The sequence below is a fragment of the Dama dama genome, chromosome 23 (assembly GCF_033118175.1).
Source record: "Dama dama isolate Ldn47 chromosome 23, ASM3311817v1, whole genome shotgun sequence".
Classification (NCBI taxonomy): domain Eukaryota; kingdom Metazoa; phylum Chordata; class Mammalia; order Artiodactyla; family Cervidae; genus Dama; species Dama dama.
This window is the reverse complement of record NC_083703.1, coordinates 66,665,793-66,685,915: the sequence shown is the minus strand read 5'-3', so window position 1 is coordinate 66,685,915 and position 20,123 is coordinate 66,665,793. Positions and strand designations below refer to the sequence as shown.

At 42.9% G+C, this 20,123-nt stretch overlaps 1 protein-coding gene across 1 annotated transcript in view; it reads right to left on the bottom strand.

Annotated features, from left to right (window-relative positions):
• The window catches only part of CTNNBL1 (catenin beta like 1), a 160,490-nt gene extending 153,889 nt beyond the window's left edge, over positions 1 to 6,601 (bottom strand). Inside the window, exon 1 of the mRNA XM_061127255.1 lies at positions 6,434 to 6,601. Within this exon, the coding sequence (XP_060983238.1) occupies positions 6,434 to 6,463 (30 nt within the window). The 5' untranslated portion in view covers positions 6,464 to 6,601. The remainder of the gene's footprint in view (positions 1 to 6,433) is intronic.
• Positions 6,602 to 20,123: the final 13,522 nt, after the last annotated feature.

Sequence of the window (20,123 nt, the reverse complement as noted above, 5' to 3'; positions counted from 1 at the left end):
TCACTGCCTAGTGTGCAAGGAGGCACATAAAAGCAATGTATTTTACGAGTATAAAAGGAACTCACCAGGGGAAAGAGAGAAGGTAAGATCACAAAGGGAGGGAGGGAACATTAACAAAAAAGTGACCCAGAAGATGAAACAGGAAACACCCTGAAATGGGAATATCAATATGAATAGCAATTTGTTATTTATAGTCCCACTAACAATGAGCAACTTCGAAAAGCACTAGTCTAAACCGTCATGCAAAAAGAGCCTATTTCATGATGCTGTAAGAGACATCATGATTAGGATAATATTCTCAGAGTTCTTGGTAAAATGGGGCTACCAAAGAAAAGATATATTTGAGCACAGTGTCCAGTCTTCCCAAATTTTTTCATCAACAAAAAACACAACAGAAAAGCACAGTTGTAAACTACAACTCTAGGAAAAAGCAGATGATAAGAAGTACAAATGATAAACAAAGGAAAAAAATGCTTATTAAAGCAAATGAACTAACACTTTATATACTTACTAGATTAATGAGAAAAAATAAATTATGACTTGATTATCAAGATTGCAGTAAAACTGGAACGCACACCACTGTTAGCACTGTCAACTGATAAGGGATTAATCCCACATGAGCACTGTGTACCGCTTGACACTTCTGCAGCAGAGGCAAACCCGTCATTTCCCGCCACTCCCCTTTACTTGCTCAATGCTCTTTACATTTCACTCAGGGCTTTTGCACTCCCTAATCATAGTCAACAATGACTCCTTAGCCCCCTTCATTACCCACAGAATTTCTATTCATTCATCAGAGCTGAGATTCCAATGTCTTCTTTTCCTCAACAACCAAACCAAATCCATTTCCAGCATCCCCTCTCCAGGCATATCCAATCATTTGATAATTACTACAGCAGATGTGAGGGAGAAATGCTACCTGAATAAAGAAGTTCACAGCAATATTATCTCCAAGAACAAAACCTGGAAACCACCTAAGTACTCGATTATAGAAGAACGATTATAGTCCCATATAGAAAATGGTTGGCCTATGACTTGAGGAAAAAAAAAAAAAGTTTGCAGACATTAAAAATAACATGCAGACTATGCAGAAACACAAAATATTTCTGGCAATCTTAAAATACAGAACATAAAACAGTATATATACAATGGTTATAGTCATGAAAAACACAAAAGTTCTCTGGGAATATGAAAATATTTATAGGATTAGGGGTAATAGTTTCCTTTTTCTTGAACACTTTCTTTTAATACTACTCCTGTCAAATTACTGTCATTAAAATTTTTTATTTCAAAAGAAAGAAATAAGAAGAGTAAAGGAGAAAGACACTACATTCCAACACGCCATTGCAATCTCAGGAACTGTTATATTACTGACTGATAGGTAACAAGAGGAGTGGGTGTCTGCAATATTGCCAAAACCAAGGGTCCTCGACCCCAATCTGCCTCAAAGAGAATACTCTCATGTCACAAAGCAAGTCATTCCCACTGAACCAAACTGCACTAAATGAGAATTCTTTATTGGAAAACTTCAGAGGTAAGAACTTTTTCCAGACATCTGTGGAATTAGTATTAATGAGAATGCCCTGGAGTTCATACACGCGTCTATGCAGCAGAAACTTCTCAGCCAAGAAACTGCTGGGCACACTTCTTGATGAGATGTCTAAGCCTGAAGGCATCAAAAAAGTACATTTCCATATTGGGAACATAACTAGTTTCCTCTTTAAGACTTTTTCCACCACCTCCTGTCCACATTGTAATTCTCCTGTCTTCTCAAATGAATAGTTAACATATGTCAAGGATATAAGGCATATACTGAGGCGCTTGCTGCCCAACTCTATTATTAGAAGAACTAATCTCAGTAGAAAATTGGAATCTTCCCACCAAGCTGCCCCAAAAGTGAGACTTTGTAAGCACTCAAAAAATGTCAAATACTTTTAATAAACATCCTTGATATTACAGATTTTCTTTATTTACCTTAGTCTTTGAATTTTAGGAAAGGAAAGAACAAGAAGTCATAGAGCTCAATCTCACTGTATATTATCGTGATTAAAAAAAAATGATGTACAGAGAAGGGAAGCAACTTATCCTGAGTCACCCAGATAAATAATGATAAAAGCAGGATTAAAACTCAAGTCTCCCAGATTTTCAGCCCCAATTCATCCTTCTACATCAAGCATTTTTTATCCCTTGAAATCTCTGGAGCTCTTGGCCTAAATAATTAGTTATCACAGAATTTTAAAGCTAGAAGGGAGCTCAGAGGAACTTACTTAATCTTCCCTCATTAGTCATATGAGGAAACTGAGGCCCAGAAAGATTAACTGATTTGTTCTCAATATCTTAGATGGCAGGGGGAAAAGTATAGCTTACACTCAAAATATTGCAAACTAATGGCCATGAAAAGGGAGATGAAACGTCTCAGTTGGAGAAAATTTTAAGAGGAATGTAGATCATTCTAGACCAGGGGATCTCAAAGTGGGGTCCCTGGACCCGCAGCTTAAGCATCACCTGGCATCTTGTTAGAAATGCAAATTCTAAGGTCTCATGGGAGACTTACTGAATCAAACTCTGGGCGTGGGGATGTTCAAATCAGACCGCTTTGTCCCTGAGAAATGAACACTAGTGGTCTTACTGAATCTACTTTGTAAATGACAACTATAATCAAAAGCACTTGAGATTTGTGCATTCGTCTATACATGTACCACAGTTCAATTTTTAAAGTTTTTTAAAATTGGAAAGCTAGATTTGGGTATTCAATCGGTTCCAGTTCTAGCTCTGCTCCTTACTGGCTGTTTCATCTTGGGCAGGTAACCGACCCCTCCAGCTTGAGTTTCCTTTTCTATAAAACAGGCATGCCACCTACCTCAAAGAGCATGTTGAAAATTAATGTAAGGATGTATCTAAAAGCACGTTAGCTCAGCCCAGCACAGTGGGTAGGAGCTCCAGCTTTGGGGCAGGCACTTTTTTGTACCTCAGTTCTCTCATTTGTACAACAAGGGATTTAAAACAGCCCTCCACATAGGGTTGTTATATTTAGAGATAGGATGCAAGCATGCAGTACATCTTTCATGTCTATAAAAACTTAGTTTTCAAAGAGCTTTTGCAGCTATTAACTTGGGTGATCCTCATGACTTTCCACAAGAGGATGGGTGCATCTGATTTGTTATGGACTGGATTCTAGACTGTACCATCTTTTAGGAACAGAAGGAGTGGACACTGATCTTACAGAAAGAAAACTGCATGGACAGTGCCATGTAGAGAATGAACAGATCAGGATTCTGGTTTTGACTCTTGCCACTACCTTGGCCCACAACCTTTGGGGAGTTGCTTTACCAAAATGGGGTTCACTTTTCATTTGTAAACATGTGGGCTGAATGAGGGTATCTGTAACATCTCTCAAAATAGAATTCAAACTCCGTATTATGGTCCACAGCAAGGCCTCCACAGCCAGTCATCTGCAACATCTCCAATTTCATCGCTTTCCATTCCCCTGCTCATTTACCAAGTTCCAGCTACATTAGTCCTCTTCCTGCTCCTCTAATAGGCTGTACCACTTTCTACTTCAGAGTCTATGTACTTGCTGTTCCCTCTGCTTTGATTATTCTGTGCTTTTCACATGATTGGTTCCTTCTCAACCATCTTATCATGTCCATTCCTCAAAGTCTTTCCCAAACCATATTATCTAAAAATAATAGGTCCTGTCTCTCACTTCCATCGGTTATTTTCTTTAACGGTGTTGTCCAGGGCTTCCTTGGTGGTCCACAGTTAAGATTCTGCACTTCCACTGCAGAGGGTGCAGGTTCGACCTCTGGTCAGGCAACTCTTATGATTCCACATGCTGTGCAGTGCAGCCCTAACAATTTTTTTAAAAAATAAAGACAAAAAAAAAAACACAGCAATGTCCAACAAAAATATATTGGAAGTCACAAGATGCATATATAACTTCAAATTTTCTAGTAGCCACATTTTAAATTTATAAACATTTTAAATGTTTTTAAGATGATAATAATAATTTTAATAATTTTCTTTAAGTCAATATACCCTAAGCATCATTTCAGCATAGAATCAATATAAAAATTAATATACTTTAGTCACCTTTTTCATCACTTCCTTCACACTAAATCTTGAAAATCCAGTGTATATTTTACATGGGTAGCAGACCTCAACTCAAACTAGCCACATTCCAAGAGTTCACTAGTAACATGCAACCAGTGGCTACATCAATCAGCCCAGTTCCATAGTATATCCTGTGTATCCTTCAAAGCACTTATCATGACCTGAATTTCTCATTCATTTACTCTTATCTTGTTACTTCCCCACCAGATTATAAGCTCCACAAAGCAAGAACCTTATCTGTTTTGTTCAGTGCTGTATATCAGTGGATACAGTGCCTTGCAAAGTACATACTCAATAAATATTTGTTGAGCAAATAAATGAAACTTTTCAAGCTTTAATGTTCTATGAGTGCTCTGTAGCCTTAGCTGTGTCCAATTCTATGAAACCCATGGACTGCAGCCCACTAGGCTCCTCTGTCCATGGGATTATCCCAGCAAGAATACTGGAATGAGCTGTCACTTTCTCTTCCAGGGGATCTTCCAGACCCAGGAATTGAACCCGAGTCTCCTGTGTCTTCTGCATCGGCAGGCACATTCTTTACCACTTGAGCCACCTGGGAAGCCCATTTTATGAGTAATGTGCTCATGTGTAGGCCAAACAGGCATCAAAGTGAAAGTGTTAGTTGCTCAGTCATGTCCAACTCTTTGGGACTCAATGGACTGCCTTAGTTGTATCCAACTCTTTGGAACCCATGGACTGCAGCCCACCAGGTTTCTCTGTCCATGGGATTCTCCAGGCAAGAATACGGGAATGGGTTGCCATTCATTTCTCTAGGGGATCTTCCCAACCCGGGGACTGAACCCAGGTCTCCGGCATTGCAGGCAGATTCTTTACCATCTGAGCCACCAGGGATATAACCAATCATTCAACCACCTATCTCCTTTCTTCTTTCACATCCAATTACTGTCTTAAAAAGGAAATCATTTGGCTATATATACTTCCCATTGCTTACAAGTTCTTTCCCATGATGTCCAGAGTCTCCAAGGTCAGTTCTATGTACAATACATTGGCTGAGTGAATTGCATGAATATAATTGCTAACATTCTTCAAACGTTTATTCTTTGACAAGCATGGCTCCAAACACTTCATATTTCACAACAGACTTATATGATAGGTACTTTCATTGCCCTCACTTACAACACAAGGAAACCAAGGCAGAGAGAAGTTAAATATTTTGTTCCAGGTCACAGCAGTCAGAGAGCAGCAAAACAGAGACGCCAAGCAACAGAGTTCCAGACACATGGCTCTTAATCCCCTATTCTTTACTGCAGAGCTGTCCAAGGAAAATGAAAAGCCAGCTATATACATAGTTTTAGTAGCCATACTAAAAGGCCAGTAGCAACATTTAAAGTCAACAGAAATAGGTAAAATTTATTTTGAATATATTTTATTTTGCCCATTACCCATATATGATTATTTAATCAGTATGTTCAATAATCAAAGTAGGTGATATGGTCAGGTAATCAATATTAAAATTTTACTTTTTTATACTGATTATTCTAAGCATAACTTAACACAATTCAGACTAGTCCCATTTCAAGTGGGACCACATAGCTATATGTGGCTAGTGGCTACCATACTGGACATTTAAGAAGGCCAAAGAAAGGTAAAATGGTTGAGCTTGGAGCCAAAAGACCTCATCTCTAATCAAAGCTCTTATTGAGTGACTTTGGAAGTCTTTTCTACCCTCTGGGCCAGTTTCCCCACATGTATTCTGAGCAAATGGGACAAGAAGATTCCTAGGGACCCATCACATGTGAGAAAGTCAAACATCTGCCAACAACTGCAATTAACATGTGTCCAACTTTCTGCATTTTAAAATCAGCTTTCACATTCATTGATTGACACAGTCCTCAAACTACCCTAATAGGTAGCTATTACTGTCTCTGTTTTATAAATACAAAAGTTGAGGCTCCAAGAAGACAATAGAACTTGTCCCAAAGCCACAGAGCCATCCGTAGAGAAGCTGATACGCAAATGCAAGAAAGGCCAGTGCTCTCCCACCACGATCATCAACTCAGTGACTTGAAGAGAATTAAAGGGGAATGGTTGTGAAGATAGTCTGGGGCCTTCAGAAAAGCGAAAGGGAGTCAAGTCCCAGGGTAGGGTGAGAAGAGGCTCAGACTGAAGTTAAGAAGAGGTCCGGGCCTTGAGGATCGGAATGAATTGAGAAATTCGAGGGAGGGACCCGGCTGACACGAGAAGTGAGAGGACCCAGGCCCAGGGCAGAGATGGGAGAAAGTGATATGAAGGAACTCTGGTCCTGCGATTCCTGCCTGGGTGAGAGGATGGTCTCCCGAGCGCTCCTCGACCCTCATACCTGGTAGCTCAGAAGTTCCCCAACGTCCATGGTTCCAGTCTCAGTCAACACCGGCTACTCGGATTCCCTCCACTCACGACCAAACCGCGGCCCCCAGAGCGCCAGCTCCAGCCACACTGCCGTAAAGCGCCTGGAGCAGGGGCCGCAGAGCCAATGAAGCAGAAGTGCGCGCGACACGCGAGCCGGCCACACTGCAGTAAAATGCAGCGATACTGCAAAGCGCCCTGCTTTTGACAGCACTACTTCCGCCCGGAACCTGAAGGGGGCGGGGAAAGGGGCGGAGACTTGAAGTGGGCGGTGCGTTGAAAGAAAAGACTAAAGGAACCAAGATTTATTGCGCGCCCCCTACGTGCTGGGCGGAGTGCAGGGCGGGGCTCAAGGTGTTTCCCTGGTCTTCTCTTATCCATTCAGTGACCTAGGCACGTTTATCCCTCATTTTATTCTCAGTTCACAGAGGAAACTGAGGCATTGAACTGCGCGGTCCAGTACTACACCTACTAACCACATGTGGTTACTGAGGGCTTGAACTATGGCCAGTCTGAATTAAAATGTGTTTTAAGTGTAAAGAAAATACCCATCCGATTTCTAAGACTTGTGTTGATTACATGTTGAAGTTATACTTACGGTCAAATAAAATGTAAAATTTAATTTCACTTTACTATTTACTTCACCATTTCTATTTACTTTTTAAAATGTGGTTGGTAGAAAATGTAAAGTACTCGTGTGTCTCTCTTTGTAGCTTCCATTACATTTCTGTTGGACAGCGCTGGCTCAGAAAGTGTAGTGTCCAAGACCATACAATTGTTAGTGCCTGCGAAACAGTTGGCGATGACATTTCCTTCTCTGGGCTTCTGTTTATTCATCTGTGCAAAGGCCAGTGGAAACAGGATAATCCTGTTTCTACTCAAGTGGTGTAAATAGGTTTTCCGAAGGTGAAAGTTGCCCATCATTGGAAGAGAACTGTTCAAAGAGTGCATCTGAGCTCCTGGGATTTAAATAAATTTCTGTCTTCAAAGAGAGCTAAGCCTCTACTAGTTCCCTTGGCCATTAGTCTTGTGCTTTTTTATGTTCATGCTGTCTGTTTTAGTCCTTTCAGGCTGCTATGAAAAAAAAAAAAAAAATACACTGGCTGGCTTATAAACAACAGAAATTTATTTCTCACAACTCGGGGGTGAGAAGTCCTAGATCAAGGCACTGGCAGTTTCCTTGTCTGGTGAGGGCCTGCTTTATGGTTCACAGAAGTGCCTTCTTACTGTATCTTCACATACAGAAGTGGGTGAGGGAGTTTTCTCCCACCTCTTTTACAAAACTAATCAGGAGGGCTCCACTCTTTTGATCTCATCAGTTCATCAAAGCCTTACTTCCTAATACCATCATCTCGGGAGTTAAAATGTCAAATTATGGGTATGGGGGAGACACATTCTGACCATCACAGTATTGATAACCATCCTCCTCATCCTACCTCCACTGTCTCCAATTGTACAGAAATTATTTTTATTCCTCAAACTACCAAATCCTCTCCCTTTCTGCCTAGCCACTAGCCCCACATCTCAACCAACCGTTTCTCATCTTTCAGACCTCCAATGTCACTATCTCAGCATAATCTTCCACTACTCACTTTGCGTCCAAGTAAGCAAGCTCTCCTCACGATTCTCTTTCCTAGCACCTTCTCTACTTCACAGTGTATCTCAATCTGTCCTTAATGGCTGATTACTTGTTTATTGACAGTCTCATTTACTGGACACAGGCTGCATGGGAGCAGAAATTGTGGATGTCATGTTAACCACTATATCCTATGACAAAAACCCTAATACAGTGTTCAGTACAGGAGGAGGAGTTTCCACAAATGGGCCTTGTGGGTCATGATAAGTAAATTGGATTTTCTGCTAAGAGCATTAGGAAGATATTGAAAAGTTTTTAAGCCGGAGGTTGGTGGGGTGTTGTGATTGGGTTTACGGTTTTTAAGAATCACCTATGCAATCTGCTTTGAACTGAATTATTTGAGTGTCTTTCCTCTCCTACTTAGCTGTGAATGTAAACTGTGCTTCATTCAGGGATGCAGGATAGAGTAATGGTGGGAATGTATACTTTGGAATTGTTTACTCTTTAGAACTATGTCCCAGTTCTCGGTATCTGGAACCAGCTTATTTAGACAGGCCTGCAAGGCCCTGGGGTTAAACTTTCAGGAAATTTGCAAGCCAGTTGACCTCAGGTTGGTTCCTTCAAATCTGCCTCAGTGGGTGTATTTACAACATGGAAATCAACATACGCTACAAATCATGACTCTTGGTTTTTCAGTGAGCTGACTGTTAAACATTTACCAACACATCACTAGTTTTGGTTCTAGCCAAAGTTCCACCACAATCACCTCTGTGCTCTTGGACAAGTTACTTTCTCTCTCAAAGTTGCAGTCTCCTCATATGTAAGGTGACTCATTCATTTATTCAGGAATTCACTGAGTGCCTAGTCAATGCCAGACACAATTTTAGGCTCTGAGGATATCGAAATTTGTAAGGAGAAAAGTTCCTGCCCTTTTGGGACCTATATCCTAGTTGGGGAGAAAACCTAACGAGGAAGATGAGGATGTAAAATCATCCTCATTTTACAGGTGCGGAGACAGAGGCAAGTGGCTATGTACCTGATTGCCTTCTCCAAAAAGTAGAGATCCAACTGAATTTACATCGTAAGATTATGGAGAATTTACAAGAGATGCTACATGCAAAGCACTTAGCTTGGTGCCTGGCACAGAAAAGTACTCAGTCAATATTTGACCTTAATATAAGGGTTGAGTGGAAATTGGGGGAGAGGGAGTAGGGTGAGGAAAATGAGTTCATTTTTTATATCCTTTCCTTTGAAGGTATTCAGTCAAGTCTGTGGATTTTAGAAACCAGCGCTTAAAATATAGAATCGTAAGGCAAAACCATATGTTTGGGGAACACCCTGAAATTAGGATAACAAACCTGCCAGGGAAGGTTTCCCAGAGGAGGTGCCATTTGGACCAGGGTTTAAAGGATGAGCAGGGTTTGCCAAGAGGACATGGGGAAAGATGGGTGACCTGGACAGAAGAAACAGCATGGACATAGACAAGGAACTGGACAGGGAATATAGTGTTTGGAGGGAATGGTAGGAAGTAAGAGAGGAGGGGGCAGCTGAGGAAGAGCACAGAGAGAATTAAAAGATTTAGCACGTAAAAACATGACACCCAATCATGTCTGAATTTCAGTTAAATGATAAAAAAGGTTTTAGTATAAATATGTTCCAGAAACTTCCCTGGTGGTCCAGTGGCTAAGACTCTGCATTCCCAATGCAGGAGGCCTAGGTTAGATCCTTGGTCAGAGAACTAGATCCCACATGCCACAATTAAGAGTTTGTACGCTACAACTAAAAATCCTGCATGCCACAACTAAGCCCAAGTACAGCCAAATAAATAAATATTTTAATAAATAACTAAGTAAATATTTAAATATGTTCCATGGAATATGTAGTAACATACCAAAAGTTTTTTGTTGCTATCTGATACCCAGTTTAACTGGGCATCCTGTATTATATCTAGCAATCCTCATCATGGAGGATCTTGAATATCACATTGAGATATTTCAATTTTATCTTGATGGGAAGGTCCACTAGTAATTCCTTAGGAATCTCCCCAGGGATGAAGCTTGGGGCCCCCATTCTTCAGGTCTCAGCTTAATGTCACCACATCACAGGCATATTCCTTGTCTATGAGATCTATAACAGTCCCTCCCTCCCCTCAAGATTCTCCATCAGGAACTTCTCTGGTGGTCCTGTGGTTAAGAATCTGCCTTACAATGCAGGGGACACAAGTTCGATCCCTGATCTGGGAACTGAGGTCCCATATGCTGTGGAGTAACCAGGTCCTGTGGACTGCGACTACTGAGACTGCATGTCCCAACTAGAGAGTCTGTGTGCCCCAGCAAAAGATCCTGCTTGACGCAGCTGAGTAAATAAAGACGTAAGTAAATTTTTTAAAAGAGATTCTCCATCATCATTCCTGACCATTATCTTCAGAACACTTATGATTTGTGTTTCTATATTTATCTTCTTTTCACTCACTGGGGGGTCTGTTTTCTCTTTCATATGCTATGCTCCACAAGGCCAGGCATTGCTGCATTGCTCACCACAGCAACCTCAGAACCTAATACAATATCTAGCACTCAACTGGCACTCCCTAAAGTTGTTGATTTAATAGATGAACCAATCAATCTACTGAAAAATTGATACAATCCTGGCAATAATACTATCAAATACTTTCAAATCCCTACCCCTAATCCTAACAATGTTAGGATTCCAATGTTAAAGATGAGGAAAGTTCAGAAAAGCTGTGTATATGCTAAGTGAACTAAGTCCAACAGAAAAAGCTAAATACTATATGATTTCACTTAGATGTGAAATCTAAAACAAAAGAAAAAAATGGGCTCATGAATATAGAGAACAGATTGATGATTGCCTAATGTGGAGGGGTGGGGAGTGGGCAAAATGGGTAAAGGGGGTCGGAAGGTACAAATTTCCAGTTTTAAAATGAATTACTCATGGAGTTGTAATATATAACTTGGTGGGTATAATTAATAACACTGTTTGCATATTTGAAAGTAGCTAGACGAATGGATCCTGAAAGTTCTCATTACTAGAATAAATAATTTTTGTAATGATGTAGGATGGCCTTCCCAAGTGGTTCAGTGGTAAAGAATCAGTCTGCCAATGCAGTAGACATAGCTTCAATCCCTGGGTTGGAAAGATCCCCTAGAGAAGGAAATGGCAACCCACTCCAGTATTCTTGCCTGGGAAATCTCATGGACAGAGGAGCCTGGTGGGCTACAGTCCACAGGGTCACCAAAGAGTCAGACGGGCTTAGTGATTAAACAACAACAAAGATGTTACCTGAACTTATGTGGTGATTGTTTTGCAATACATACAGATGTAGAACATTACATGGTACACTAATACAATTTATGTAAAGTATACCTAGAAAAACTAACAAAGGGAAAAAAAAAAAAAAGAGCTATGTATTATGCACCAAACAGTCCAAAAACATGTGATAATGATGATGATTTGAGCGTGGCATCCACAGAGAGATGGGAGAAGGGCACCACCCTAGGGACCAGCTGCTGGGCTGTAACCTTTTAAAAAATCTAATATGGAAGAATGATTCCTTCTGGAAATTTTCAAGTAGCTGTGGGCCTCCTAGTTTTCCTTAAACTTCAAGCTTTAGGTGCTCCAAGATGTAATCAGAGTCTCCTCCTCCATCTTTTATTGCCATAGTAAATTATTTGTTGGAACAGCCTTTAAGAAAATATCTTCAAAAAAACACTCATAAAGTGTATTTATCACCAATATTGAGCTCCTACCCTGCCATCATGGACTGATTGGAAACATATGACAGTGCTGAAGAAATGCAGACGCCTCCATTCGGGCCCTGAATGAGTGGGGAAGAGTCTCAGGGTAGGCAGTGGAAAGGGGATATATATTTCCTGGGAAGCAGAATGCAGTTTCTGGGGTTCAAGAGGAGTCCTTGTTCCCTCTGCCTCTCACTCCCCAAGTCCAGGTTCTCAGATCCTCTCTACTCTAGTATTTTAATTTTGGATGTTGGATTTTCTGTTTGCTATCTTTTTTTTAAAGATTTGTTTGTTTACTCATTTATTTACTTTTGGCTGTACTGGGTCTTCGTTGCCGAGCTCGGGCTACTCTCTAGTTGGGATGCATGGGCTTCTCACTGCAATGGTTTCTCCTGTTGCAGAGCACGGACTCCAGGCACAGGGGCCTCAGTAGTTGTGGTGCAGGGGCTTAGTTGCCCAACGGCATGTGGAATCTTCCTGGACCAGGGATCAAACTCGTGCCCCTGCATTGGCAGGCAGATTGTTAACCATTGGACCACCAGGGAAATCCTACTCTAGTATTTTTAAATAGTGAAAGCTGAAATGTAGAAGGTTTAGTCACTTGCCCACAGCCATAGTATTAGTCATTGGCAGTACTGCAATCCAAGCCTGTCTGACTATGCACGGTAGGGATTTGAGCTCAGTGAACATCCCAAACAGTGCTGACACTTAGGATCCAAGCACAGATGATTACCGAATGCTGAAGAGTAATTATCTCTCCCAGTAGGCACAGGTCTCAATTAGACACAAGGAGATTTTGCTTTCTTAGATACACTGGGAGCCAAGTAATAACTCTAATAGTCAGGGAGGTGCAATGCAAAGGAATTATTTGGGGGCTTTATTATTGTTGAAGTATGATAATAGAATTGAATTACATTGTCCTAATCTTTGAAAGATACATAGTGAAATCTCTGTATAAAATAATGTGATGACAGGAATTTGCTTCAAAATAATCCAAGGTGGGGGGTAGGTGTGGGGGATGGATGCGGGTGTGGGTGGAAGCCTGGATGAGAAGTTTATTGGTGAGCTGTTAATTGCTGAAGCTGGGTGATGGATGAATGGGAGCTCATTTTCTTACTCTCCTGGCAACCGAATGGCAGCGGCAGTTCCAGCCACAATAACATCAAAAAGAATAAAAAGGATCATCTTTTCTTGAGGCTTTCTCTTAGGAGGGAAGGAGAAGGAAGAAAGGACGAGGGTAGGAACCAACTTTGTCTATTGCACAAGAAAGGATTCCCTGCTTAAGTATGTAGGGCTGGGAAAGCCATGAATGCCAGTACACACAACAGCTCCTAACAGTGTAACAAGTCTCATAAAACCCTAATTCTGAGGGGTTCCCCATCAATGCCTCATACCAATGGTCCCAATGAGTCAGACCTCACTGAGAGGCTCTCATAAAAAGGAACGGAGGGACTTCCCTGGTGGTCCAGTGGCTAAGACTCCATGCTCCCAATGCAGGAGGCCCAGGTTCAATCTCTGTTTAGGGAACTAAAGATCTCTCATGCCACAACCAAAGACCTGATTCAGCCAAATAAACAAATAAACATTTAAAAAATCAACTTTATATTGAAAAAAAGGAATAGAGAGAATTCTTAATACAATCACTATTTGGGGTCAGTGAAAGGACCACTTCTAACTTAGGAAGTAAGCAAGTTCCTTAGCCAGTGAGCTGAAGCAGCTGTTTATTACCTACCTTAGCACTAAGGGGGCTTCCCAGGTGGCCCTAGTGGTAAAGAACCTGCCTGCCAATGCAGGAGATGTAAGAGTCATAGGTTCAATCCCTGGGTCAGGAAGAACCCCTGGAGGAACACATGGCAATCCACTCCAGCATTCTTTCCTGGAGAATCCCATGGACAGAGCAGCCTGGTGGGCTATGGTCCATAGGGTCGCACAGAGTCGGACACAACTGAATCGACTTAGCATGAATGCATAGCACTAAGGAGATGGATTAGCTATCTACTGTTGTGTAACAAGTTACCTAAAACATAGTGGCTTAAAACAACAATGAATGTTTATTATCTCACGCAGTTTCTGTGGATGAGGAATTTGGAAGCAGTTTTAGCAGGATCAAGGTCTTTCTTGAGATTAAAGTCAAGATGTCAGTCACTTCCAGGATGGGTCAGTCACGCACCCAGCAGGTTGATGCTGGCTGATGGCCAGAGACCTCCATTCCTTATCACATGGATCCATCTGACCACCCCTGTGTTCTCACAACACGACAGCTGGCATCCCCCAGAGCAAGTGATCAAGAGAGATCAAGGTGGAAGCTACAACATTTTTTGTGACTTAGTCCTAGAAGTTATAGTCCATCATTTCTGCAACATCCTATGGGCCGCACAGGTCAGACCTGTTCTTTGTGGGAGAGGATTACACAGGGTATGAATGTTAGGAAGGGAGAGTCATTGGGTTCAACTTGGAAGCAGAGCCTCCAATGCAGTCAAGCTTTCAGATGATGCAACCCTGGCTGACATCTTCACTGCAGCATCTTGAGACACGGGGCACCAGAACCATCCATCTACGCTGGTCCCGACTTCCTCATCCACAGAAACACCGAAATAATAAATGCTTTGGTATTTTAACCTCCTGAGTTTTTCAGTAATTTGCTATGCACCAATGGATATAAAAAATCAAAGAAGCAAGTGAGGTGCCAAAGAGTGAATTCCCATCATTGGCTGCCACCGTGACCTATTGATAAACTGAGCATCTGATTAATACCCCTTTAGACTCCCTGAACCATTCCTGGTAGACATCAATGAGGGCAGAGAATGGACCTGTGCACCAGGTCGATGTGGAGGGGCAGCTGCTAAGTGTACATCTTCGCTTAGAGGATCACGATGCATGTCAGTATATTTAAAAGCTCCAAGCAGTCTTGTAGGGGAAAACCTGTTTAACTGTTTTACTCAATGCTCTCCAGTCTATTTGACCACAGAAGCCATTTTTCATGCAACATCTGTGGAAGCAGTATTCTGAGAAACACACCTTAAGAAAAACAACTCTACGTCAACCTCCACAGAAGTTTCAGCAAATCCTCTACTCAGAGATCTCAAATTTTTGCTTAGAAAAAAAATCTGTGCATATCCATGGATACATTTAAAAGACCTAAATTTTTCCAAGCCTGACCTCCTGAGCACGTAAATGATGTCCCATTGACATTATTTAATATTCTCTGACGCAGAGCTTCTTCCTACACCAGTCAAAGCAACCCCACCCCACCCAGCCCGATTCTCATAAACAACTGAGTTCTTTCTGGGCGTGCACATACCCATGTACACTCCTGGTTGCTCCTCTCAAAGGACTGACTTCTTAGACTTCACTGGTGGTCCAGGGTTAAGAATCTGCCTGCCAATGCAGGGGACACAGGTTCCAACCCTGATCCAGGAAGATCCCACATGCTGCGAGGCAACAAAGGCTGTGGGCCACAGCTACTGAGTCCTCGCTCTAGAGCTCACATGCTGCAACTACTGAAGTCCACATATTCTAGAGCCCGTGCTCTGCAACAAGAGAAGCCACTGCAATGAGAAGCCCACGCACCGCAACTAGAGTAGCCACAACTAGAGAAAGTCCACGTGTAGCAACGAAGACCCAGAGCAGCCATAAATAAATAAATGAAATTTTTAAAAAAAAAGAAAGAAAGAAAGAAAGAAAGGACTGGCTTCTTCAGTAGCAGCTGTTGCCCCCAGGTAACTTGAAGGGAAGCCTCACCCTCGCCTTCAGTACGCTCCTCAGGGGGTTGCTCCCTGGCGCTCTAGAAACTGCAGGACCTGGAGGTGTCGTGGGGTCCTGGTCGGGTCCTCAGAGCAGCAGAGCTGGAGTGTGTCCTGCAGAGGTGTCGGGAGTGGGCGTCTTTCTTCAGTCTAGGTGGCACTTGCCCTTTGGACGCCAAAGCAGTTCTGCTTGTACCTCGCATCTCACTTCCTCTGCCCATAGCATCTCTCTATAAGAGGGTTGGGCTCCATCCCTGAGTCAGACCAAGTGGTAGACAATACCCTGTTCTCCCAACTCCCCATCTACCCTCAGATGCCCACAAAACCTCAGAGATTCTTTTCTTTCCCATTGCTCCCTTCCCTACTTCTTTTCCTCCTCTTTTTCCTTCTTGCTCCTCTTCTTCATCACCCTCATCACCTGGTTGGGGGCATTAGTTAGTCCATCAGATTCTATTGGAATCTAAAGTCCTGTTAGATCAGCTGGGACCCCCTTTTCTGAATTTTAACATACACGCGTGCATGTGTGCTAAGTCACTTCAGTTGTGTCCGATTCTGTGCAACCATGTGGACCATAGCCCACCAGGATCCTCTGTCCATGGGATTCTCCAGGCAAGAATACTGGCGTGGGTTGCCATCCTCTCCTTCAGGGGGCCTTCCCAACCCAGGGATCAAACCCACATCTCTTATGTCTCCTTCACTGGCAAACAGGTTCTTTACCACTAGCACCACTTGGGAAGCCCGGATCTTACATGAAGAAGATGCAAAGGCTATGTGATGTCAGTAGTGATGCTCTCTGAGGAGTGGGCTATGAGTGGCTTAAATTTTCTTTTTTTGTTGTTGTTGTTATTTGCATTTTCTCAATTTCTATCCTGAACAAGTATTATAGAAGTAAATAATAAATATATAAAATATATAGGTGTCTACAAAGGCAATACAATAAAACCTTTTTTATGTCCATGCTATGTGTTACTTATTTGTAATGCCACACCTTAAGCTTTGTAAAATGACGTAGTTCCTATTCTCTTTGGATACACATGCTCCCCTCCCCCAATGCACCTCTAATCATCCTATTTCTCTCCATGATAAATAACCACTGTTGGTTATTTTTGGAATAGGTTTTTATGGAGCTTATTACATTTTTTATTTATGTGTTTTTGTTTATACCATCACCTTATTCCAGGAAGGATTTAAAGTGACTTAAGAAGATACATGGCTTCCCTGGTAGTTCAGCTGGTAAAGAATCTGCCTGCAATGCAGGAGACCCCGGTTCAAATCCTGAGTCAGGAAGATCCCCTGGAGAAGAGATAGGCTACCCACTCCAATATTCTTGGGCTTGTCTGGTGGCTCAGATGATAAAGAATCTGCCTGCAATGCGGGAGACCTGGATTTGATCCCTTGGTTGGGAAGATCCCCTGGAGGAGGGAATGGCAACCCAATCCAGGATTCTTGCCTGGAGAATCCCCATGGACAGAGGAGCCTGGCAGACTACAGTCCATGAGGTCGCAAAGAGTCGGACACAACTGAACGACTAAGCACAAGAAGATACGTAAAATACAGCAAGGTAATCTAAATTAAAAGAAGGTATAAGAAAAGGGGAAAAAAACATGGAGAAGAGCATATAACAGAGATAAAAAATGAAGCTAATACAAAAACACACAGAGTCCTATTGGCTTGCTCCAGGGAGGCCACTAGTTGGTTTTAAGTAAATAACTAGCAAATACAGAAAGAGAAACTTGTCCATTAATTGGTCCCTCCTACTCCAGTCAGCTCATCTAGTGGTTTTCAAATTATGGTCCTGTGGAACACTTTCATGAACTGCACCCAGCTGTTCTAAAATCCAGTTGTGGAGAACTGGTGGTTGTAGGACAATTCATGGAGGGAAGGGTTAATAGAATTACCTTCATTGGTCATTTTCCCTCAGTGCATGTCCCCCGACTTTAGCACCTGCTTTCACTTTTCATGGCAGAGCCCTATACAAGATAGTATTTGATTTTAGCATAAAATTATATATTTACTCATTAAAAAAATTAATTTGTCACCATTTCACGCTATTTTGCAAGAAGAACAATGATTTCAAGATGTTTCTCTACCACCTAAAAAAGCTGGGGAATGTCCAGTTAGGGGAAGGTGCTATCTACAAGGGCTTCCCCGGTGGCTCAGGGGTAAAGAATCCACCTGCCAATACAGGAGGCGCAGGAGACATGGGTTCTATCCCGGGACCAGGAAAATCCCCTGGAGGAGGAAATGGCAACCCATTCCAGTATTCTTACCTGAAGAATCCCAAGCACAGGGGAGCTGAGCAGGCTACATACAGTCCATGGGGTCAAAAGGAGTTGGACACGACTGGATGGCTGAGCACACAGGCACACTATCTACAAGAATTCCGTTGAGTAGCCTTGCTCTGGCCACTGGAACATGCTTTGCCTGTCTGTGGAGCAGGTCAGAGTTGTCAGAGAATTAATAGTCCACCCCACCCTTCCACTCCAGAGCAGCTCTCAGCCTGATAGAACTTAGTACATAAATGCCCAGCTCCCTCACTCCTCAGGTGGGGTAACTCTGAGCTATGGTGTTGTTCACTGGCTCCCAGAGGTCTGGCCAGTGGTTCCTGGGGTCACATCCCAAATAAACTCTGTATATCTGAATTCTTATCTCAGGCTTTGAGGAGATCCCAAATAAGATAGTCTATCATAAGGACAATGGGTTTGAGTATTGCAGGGGAGGATGGGTAGACCAGTTGTCCAGGCAGGAGGTGCTTGGGGCTTGACTTTGGGTGGTGTTGGGCATGGATAAAAGTTGCAGAAAAATCAGCAGAGCCATGATACACACTGAATGTGCCAGAAAAGGAAGAAGGCGATGTGAAGGCTGCCTCCTGGGCTTTGTCCTCCCTGGAAGGGAGGGCAAGGGGAAAGGTCAAGAATACATATGTTAATAATTTTGTGCATGTCACAGAACAGCTTGTAACCACCAGATTTTCTGGAACTCTCTGCTGTCTTCTCGCCCTGCCCCGACTCATCAGACTCTAGAACAACCTAGCTGCCATTGTCAGGGGAAGTCTGCATTTTCTCCTGCAGGGCAGGATCCAATAACAGTGTTCTCATCCAATAAAGGTGGCTGGCGCACAGGGACAAAATATTGAATTAAAAACAATACCAGCGCCGCTGAGCTCGCGCCACCCCTGAACTGCCTGTGCGTGCCTTTGCTCTGCAAATTAGTAACGGGAGCCCCAGGGAAATACTGTCCAGGAGAGCGAGGAGGAGGGAATGTGGGAGAGACGGGGAAGCAAAGTTAACTCTGAGCCTCAGTTGGCCGAGCCAGCACTTGGGAGCAAGGAGTCAGCTGCCAGAAACCCAGCCCTGAGCTGGTGCCCTGGCCTTGGTCCTATCTCCGTAAAGCCACCTTCAGTGAGAAACTTGGATCTTCTAGGATCGGGTATTCTTGGCTTTGCAGCCTGCGCCCACCCTTCTGCATCTCCACCAACTCTGGTGGCTCAGACAGTAAAGAATCTGCCTGCAATGCAGGAGACCAGGGTTCGATCCCTGGATCGAGAAGATCCCCTAGAGGAGGAAATGGTAACCCACTCCAGTATTCTTGTCAGGAGAATTTCAAGAACAGAGGAGTCTGGTGGTCTATAGTCCATAGGGCTGCAAAGAGTCTCAGACATGACTGAGTGACTAACACTTTCTTTCCACCCTGTTGCTTGACTCTGTGGCCTTGGATTAAGTTCTCAGATAACTCTGAACTTCAGTTTGCCAGTGGTGTTATTTCAACGCCCAGGACATGCCAGCACTGCACTTAACATTTATTTAATCCTAACAAGGACTCTATTTCCAGTTTATATTTGCTGGAACCAAAGCTCAGAGGAGTCAGGTAACTAACCCAGGGTCACACAGCCAGATCTCAGATAAAGCAATGTGAACACTGCACAGGCCCTGTTAACCATTACAGACTACCCCCCTTCAGATAGGAAATCTCCTATTTTCAGGGTGTTTGGGGCATCCACATGCCATTGGAGGGAGGGGCTCTCTCTGTCTTTAATACAGAATCTAGTCTCACACCTTGCTATGTTCTCTTTCCCCCTCCCCCTCTCCCCACTTCCCTCTTCTTTTTATTTTTTTCCTCCAACCTTTTCGTAGCCCAGCTTACAAATTCCTCCCCTTGGTTCTTGGCCAGCAGTTTCCCATAACCATATCATCACCTTTTAGCCACCTCACTTGGCATCTTAGCGCCTGCTCACACCCATGCCCAAAGGGGCCTCACCTGTCTCCAAGGAAGCTTATCAAAGTATTCCCCCAGGCTTCCCTGGTGGTCCAGTGGTTAAGAGTCTGCCTTGCAATGCAAGGGACACCAGTTCGATCCCTGGTCTAGGAAGATCCCACATGCTGTCGAGCAACTAAATTCGTGGGCCACAACTACTAAGTCTGAGCTCTAGAAACCACCACAGTGAGAAGCCCTAAGACCACAGCAAAGAGCAGTCCCTGCTCTCTGCACCTAGAAAAAGCCCAAGTGCAGCAACAAAGACCCACTGCAGTCAAAAAACAAATAAAGTATTCCCCCAACCCAAACAATTGTTTTCAGGAAAAATCCTGATGCCCA